Raw genomic sequence first — 6,758 nt, 5'->3', positions numbered from 1 at the left:
GTTAAGGGCGGGAACGAGACTGGGGGCGTGGCTGGAGATTAGGACCGAGCTCCTAATGCGTGACTGGGCGATTAAGTGAAGTGAAGCTGCTCAGTAGTGTCCGACTCCTTGCGACCCCATGGACTGTAGCCTACCAGGCTTCTCAGTCCATGGGATTTTCCAGGCAAGAGTACTGGAGTGGGCTGCTGATGCCGAGCCCTAAAGGGCGGGACCAAAAGCGGAGCTCTAGGCAGAGAGAGAAGTCCCTATTTTTTTACTTAATAATGCTTTTTTGTGCATGAGAATAAATTTGTAGAAGTGATATAGCTTGTTAAAAGACACTGAATTTTTTACTTTTACTGATGGCGCCAAATTGTTCTCCACAGAGCCTGAATTGACACTTCCTGCACATATATAACACTCATTTTTAAAGTTGCCAAGTCATAAGGGCAGTGAAATTTATTGAAACACTCCTGTATTGATGAGCATTCAGGTTGCTTCCAGGCAAGCTAAACAATACTGGAGCTAAACATTCTCTTATATACATATATTAGTTCAGTTCAGTTCAGTCACTCAGTCGTGTCTGATTCTTTGGGAACCCATGGACTGCAGCACACCAGGCTTTCCTGTTCATCACCAACTCCCGGAGTTCGCTCAAACTCATGTCCATCGAGTTGGTGATGCCATCAAACCATCTCATCCTCTGTCGTCCCCTTCTCCTCCTGCCTTCAATCTTTCCTAGCATCAGGGTCTTTTCCAATGAGTCAGATCTTTGCATCAGGTGGCCAAAGTATATATACATATATGTGTAACATATACTAGGATCCCACAAGCTGTACAGCATAGCAAGACAACAAAATCCCCAACAAACAAACAAAAAACCATGTATTGCCATTATAGGCTCTTGAAAGTGTGATTTGGCAAAAGCTATTCAAAATTACACTCTCATTGAATTTTGTCATACTATTTGAGGAAAGAACTACATAATTGGAGAATAAGGCCTGCACTGTAATAACTGTTTAGCTGATGACTTTCCTAAATTAATTCATTTAAAAAACACTCAGTTCAGTTCAGTCGCTCTTCAACCCCATGAATCACAGCATGCCAGGCCTCCCTGTCTATCACCAACTCCTGGAGTTCACCCAAACTCATGTGCATCGAGTCAGTGATGCCATCCAGCCATCTCATCCTCTGTCGTCCCCTTCTCCTCCTGCCCCCAATCCCTCCCAGCATCAGGGTCTTTTCCAGTGAGACAACTCTTCGCATGAGGCATGTCCTTTGACACATGAATCCAATTCCTGGTTTGATTTATCATATATAAATAGAGTGTATTTATAATAGAAACATAGAAAGTATATATTACATATATGTCTGTGTGTGTGTGTGTGTATATATATATATATATATATATATATATATATAAAATAGCTTTTACTAACTCACACTCTCGGGAGCCTATAATGGTAATACATGGTTTTGGTTTGTTTGTTGGGGGCTTTGTTGTTTTGCCATGCTGTGCAGCTTGTGGGGTCTTAAGCAGTTCCCTAAGCAGGGACTGAAGCCAGACCACTGCAGCAAAAGTGCTGAGTCCTAACCACTGGACCACCATGTAATCCCCTGGCAAAATATGTTTTTAATACATGCACACACAGAAGAAATTGTGTATGAAATGCCAAACTGGGACTTCCCTGGTCGTCCAATGGTTGACGTGGTGGTCCACTGGACTCTGGTAGTCCAGGGGTTTCTGGTTTCCTCATCTTAATAGGTGACTACCACAGTGTTTTACTTTTTATGTATTTATGGATAAGTGAAAGCAATATAGGTTTTTTAAGCTTTATTCAGATATAGTTGATAGATAGTTGCAGAAATTTAACACATACATCTAAAAGAGTTTGCTTTTTTAAATTTTCTTTTGGCCAGCTCTACAGTGCATGTGGGATCTTAATTCCCCCACCAGGGATCATGCAAACATCATGTTGCTTGCTAGGGCTTCAAGCCCAGATTTTTCTGATGCCAGAGTGTGGGCATCTCTCTGGCTGTGATTCTCTCTAGAAAGCCCATGGCATCATGAAGGGGCAATGCCTCTGTCAGTTACACAGGTTTCCTAGGAACCATCTCCTCCGCATCAAGCAAACAGGAGTGGAAGGATGGGCACCCCCACATAGAATTTCCTCCGGGTCAGAAATTTAGGTAATAAGGGGCAGAGGAGCCCTGCTCAGCTTGCGCCTTGAGTTGTGACTCAGAACTCTCCTGCCTAGGAAACACCTAGCTCCTCCCAGTAGCAGATGACAGCAGATCCTTTTGAGGCCCCGATGGGAGAGTGGGGCTGTCCTGGCCCCCAGTGGGCAGGTACTGAGTCTCTTCATGAGAAGTTCTGAATGACATTTATCAGGAAATAGAGAGAAGTCTCTAATGTGAGTCTGGAGACGGAAATGGCAACCCAATCCAGTACTCTTGCCTGGAAAATCCTATGGACGGAGGAGCCTGGTAGGCTGCAGTCCATGGGGTCACTAAGAGTCGGACACGACTGAGTGACTTCACTTTCACTTTTCACTTTCATGCATTGGAGAAGGAAATGGCAACCCACTCCAGTGTTCTTGCCTGGAGAATCCCAGGGACAGGGGATCCTGGTGGGCTGCCATCTATGGGGTCACACAGAGTTGGACACAACTGAAGTGACTTAGCAGCAACAGCAGCTCTAATGTGAATTGTCCAGTCTCCTGAGGCCTTTCCATATCCCACCCAGCTCTGGAGGAGGGAGTCCTTGCAGCAGTGGCAGCCTAGTCCTGGGACTTCCCATGGCCCATTCCCTCCACTTCCTCAGGATGCCTTAGCCCAGTTGGGACTGGCAGGCCCCCAGTAGATCCCCAAGCTCCCAACAATCCCAGGCTTTATTTCCCTCCCCTTTCAGCAGCACTCTTCACCCCTTTTCAATCTCCCCCAGCCCATAGGCTCAGCAACACAATCCTGTGTTTTAGCTATCTCTATTTTAATTAAAAAAAAATTTTTTTTAATTTGTGGGGTTTCTTTTGAGGAAAGGGTTTTTTGTTTTTTTCTTTCTGTGTTGCATGGCTTTCAGGATCTTAGTTCTGCAGCCAAGGACAGAACCCAGGCCCTAGGCAGTGAGAGAGTAGATTCCTAACCACTGGACCACCAGGGAACTGCCTAGCTACCTTTGAATGAAACATAAAAAATGAGTGAGAACTTTTTTTTTTTTTTAAATAACACTTACTTCCCTGGTGGTCCAATAGTTAAGACTTTGTTCTTCCACTGCATCGGGTATGGGTTTAGCCCCTGGTCAGGATGCTAAGATCGGATATGCTATTTGGTATGGCGAAAAAGCCCAAAATTTCTTCTGGGACTTCCCTGGAGGTCTAGTGGTTAAGAATCTGCCTTGCAATGCAGGGGATGGGGGTTCAATCCCTGGTCGGGGAACAAAGATCCCACATACCGCAACTAAGACCCAATGCAGCCAAATCAACTGATAAATTTTTTTAATTTACTTTGCCCCTCATTACAAGAGTAACATATGTCCATTGTAGATAACTGGGAAAACACCAAAAGCACCAAAAAGAGGAATATGCTCAGCAATTCTGCTGTCTAGTGGTCAACACCATCAACAGCGGGTGTGACCTAGTTTTTCTATGTGAATGCAAAGATGTGCTCTTTCTAAACTTCCCCAGGCACACCAGTCCCTTCAAGCTTACCCCTTACATTCCATCTCCCTTCTTGCCCCATCTATTCTTCTGGATGAGGAAAAGGAGAATCAGAGAGGGGAATGTTGGAATCATGTGTGAGCATGTGTGCCTGCTAAGTCGCTTCAATCGTGTCTGACTCTGCAACTCCATGGACTGTAACCCACCAGGCTCCTCTGTCCATGGGATTCTCCAAGCAAGAATACTGGAGTGGGTTGCTATTTCCTTCTCCAGGGGATCTTCCCGACCCAGGCAGGCGGGTTCTTTACCACTAGCGCCATCTGGGAAGCCCGTTGAGACCATGCAGCTTAATATTAAGGAATGAGACTGAGGTTTTGATTCATCATCTGGATCTGTGTCTCCAATCTGAATAAACTTTCCATTAAGATTCCCTGCCCTCTGAAGCCCACTCAGTGGGATTCTGCAGAGGTTGGAGAAACAACAGATTTCTGCCCTGAGGCAGAAAAAAGAAAAAATCCTGAGGCAGGAAGGCCCCTGAGTCTAGTGTATGAGGCGGCACTTCTTGAGCCAGTATCTTAACTCAGGGCAGCCCCGACAGGGTCGCAAAGCATCTATCCTTTCCCCAGGAAGGTATCTCACGTCTTCTGCCTAATCTTGCATCTTATTTTGAGAAGGTGGATTGGGTGAATCAGAGGTTGCCGCCCCCTTTTCAGAGTGAATCCTTTTAGGCTAGTCAAACTAGAATTCTGTCTGCTGAGAAGAAACAGTTCAATAGTGAGTTCTACAGGCAGGTTGGATTTAGGAAGGGGTGTTCCCTGTTCCACCAGCCCTGGGGAAACACATCAGTCCAGGGGCTGCTCTGGGGCTGAAAAGCAAGGTTGGGATCTGGTACACAGTGCCCTCTGTAGGGCAGGAGCGACCTTCCTTGAAGTCAAAGACCTGGGAGCTCTTGCACGCGTGCTGGTTTCCAGCTTCCTCATCAGTGCTGCATTCTGATAAGAGCTGAACTCCATTCTGGAGTGCTGGTAAGTGCTGGTACCCAGGCCAGAATCAGAAGAGTCCTTCACTTACTGATTGTAGTCAGCAACCCAGATGTCCCTGGGGACAGGCGAGATAGCCAGAGGGGAGGGAGGAGTAAAACGCTTCCGGGGTCCAGCCCTGAATGAAGGCAGGGGGGCGGAGAGTACAACTGCAGGACTTGATCCAGGCTCCTGTTAGAGGCTTCGTTGGGCTCAGGAACAGGAGGTCAACCCTGTTCCCTCGGGATGTGCCTGGGCGTCCCGACCAGATGCCACACTAGACGGTGTCTCGGCACAACGAAGTGCCTTCAACCAAGGGCCTCCAAAAGGCTGGGCGCCGGTCCAAGACCGCTGACACTCCACTCCTCTCTCCAGCCGGGACCCTCATTCGGCCCAACGCTCCGTCCACAGGTGTCCCCCTGCCCAGGCTTGGAAGCCCAAAACCGCTCCTGGGAACTGCAAGCCCACATCTTACCCTGGGATGAGCACTCCGTGGCGTGTTGACAGGCACGGGGGGGAGGGGTGGAGCTTCCGGTTGCGCACTTCCGCTTCCTGTTTTAGCGCAGGTTCTTAGTGTCTACTCTGGCCTGGGTTTAGCAGTCGTGCGAGGAGGTTGTGGCGTCTGCTGCTTCCAGGCGATTTGAGGTGAGGGAGCCAGGTGGAGGAATCCGGAGTCGGGGAAAGGTGAGGGGACCCGGCCTTCGAGGATCCGCTGGCCTGCGAGAGGCTCGGCTCGGTCTTCAGGCTACCTGGAGTGGGTCGGGGCCTGGGCGGGTTACTGGAGGGAAGGAGCGCGGCTGCCCGGCGTCCGCGGTAGCCCTGGGGTCCGAAGTCCTGGGACACGGAACTAGGGGCCTGGGGAGACTCCGATCTAAGGGAGTGATGGGGACGGGGAGTGATGGGGACGTGAACGTTAAGTCTCAATAACCGGGGGTCTTGGGACCTAGGGAACCCCTGAAGTCTCGATTCAGTTGCCTCCCAGTCCTCGCTTTGTGTTGCTCCAGCCAGGATGATCGAGGTTGTTTGCAACGACCGTCTGGGAAAGAAGGTGCGCGTTAAGTGCAAGTATCCACTGCCGACCAAGGTGCTGTAGCTTCTGGGGGATGCTTGGCATGAGGCAGGCAACTCAGTCTTTGTTTTAGGGTGATTGTAATTAAACCTGGGGGTTGGGGCGGGAATGGGGAGAGTCCCCTTTCCATTTTCCTTAACTCCTCTGCGTCCAGTACGGATGACACCATCGGGGACCTTAAGAAGCTGATCGCAGCCCAAACTGGCACCCGTTGGAACAAGATCGTATTGAAGAAGTGGTGAGTACAGGGGTAGAACTAGGGGCTGGACAGGAGCAGGCCAGAAGAGTTTGGTTGAGGGAGGGCTGCAGCCAGCCCTTTGTTTAGGCAGAACTTTTTCAGCTGGTCTCTGGGGTGAAGAGCCTCCTTAGATTTTTTTCTAAAAAGTTTTTATCCCACAGGTACACGATTTTTAAGGACCATGTGTCTCTGGGGGACTGTATCCTTTTTTGACTTTTTGAGGAAGGATCTACATACCCAGACTTGGTTCCCTATGTTCAATACTCAGGTCTGTATGAGGTTATGCCCATAAGCTATTTAACTTAGAATGTGACACATGGTAAGTATTTAGAGAGTGGGAGCCATCTAATTATTTTGTTGGGGGAGGAGGGTGGTTGGTTAAATATTTTGACTTGGCTTGTAAGACTTTGACACTTTCTGGTCAAAATATTTATTTACTAAGCTCCACCTGAGGGGGGACAGGAGATCAGGGTGGAGCGAGATTCCAGGATGTCTGTTGTGCAGAAGGAACATGAACTTTTTACAAAGTTTGGATTCTTTCCAAATCAAAATGATCCAGTCCCAAATGTTGCAGTTGTGAGAGATGGGGATGGGGATGGAGCCCACCTTAAGGATTCCTTAACACCTTCACTTCAGATGAAATCCACGATGGGATGAACCTGGAGCTTTATTACCAATAGAGCAGAATTCCTTCTTCCTGCCCTTCTCCCTCCTCCCACCCTCACTCCCCACACTAATATGGATGCTTGTTTTTGGAAACTCATGTTAATAAAAACTTAGAGGCTGCTTTGTTGTCA

The 6,758-nt window shown here is 48.3% G+C and overlaps 1 protein-coding gene across 2 annotated transcripts; it reads left to right on the top strand.

The window, feature by feature from the left end:
* Positions 1-5,192: 5,192 nt before the first annotated feature.
* Positions 5,193-6,758, top strand: UBL5 (ubiquitin-like 5). 2 transcript variants are annotated; one of them, XM_010828394.1, is made up of 5 exons: positions 5,193-5,299; positions 5,602-5,719; positions 5,878-5,961; positions 6,123-6,160; positions 6,598-6,758. In XM_010828394.1, the coding sequence occupies exons 2-5, from the start codon at positions 5,664-5,666 to the stop codon at positions 6,639-6,641; spliced, it is 222 nt and encodes a 73-aa protein (XP_010826696.1). In that variant the 5' UTR covers positions 5,193-5,299; positions 5,602-5,663; the 3' UTR covers positions 6,642-6,758. The 2 variants fall into 2 exon arrangements, with proteins under 2 accessions (XP_010826696.1, XP_010826697.1); XM_010828395.1 differs by having other exon boundaries at positions 5,199-5,338.

The sequence above is a fragment of the Bison bison genome, unplaced genomic scaffold, assembly GCF_000754665.1.
Source record: "Bison bison bison isolate TAMUID 2011002044 unplaced genomic scaffold, Bison_UMD1.0 scf7180017864492, whole genome shotgun sequence".
Taxonomy (NCBI): domain Eukaryota; kingdom Metazoa; phylum Chordata; class Mammalia; order Artiodactyla; family Bovidae; genus Bison; species Bison bison.
Note: the sequence above shows the minus strand (reverse complement) of the source record. Positions and strands in the feature narration are given on the sequence as shown.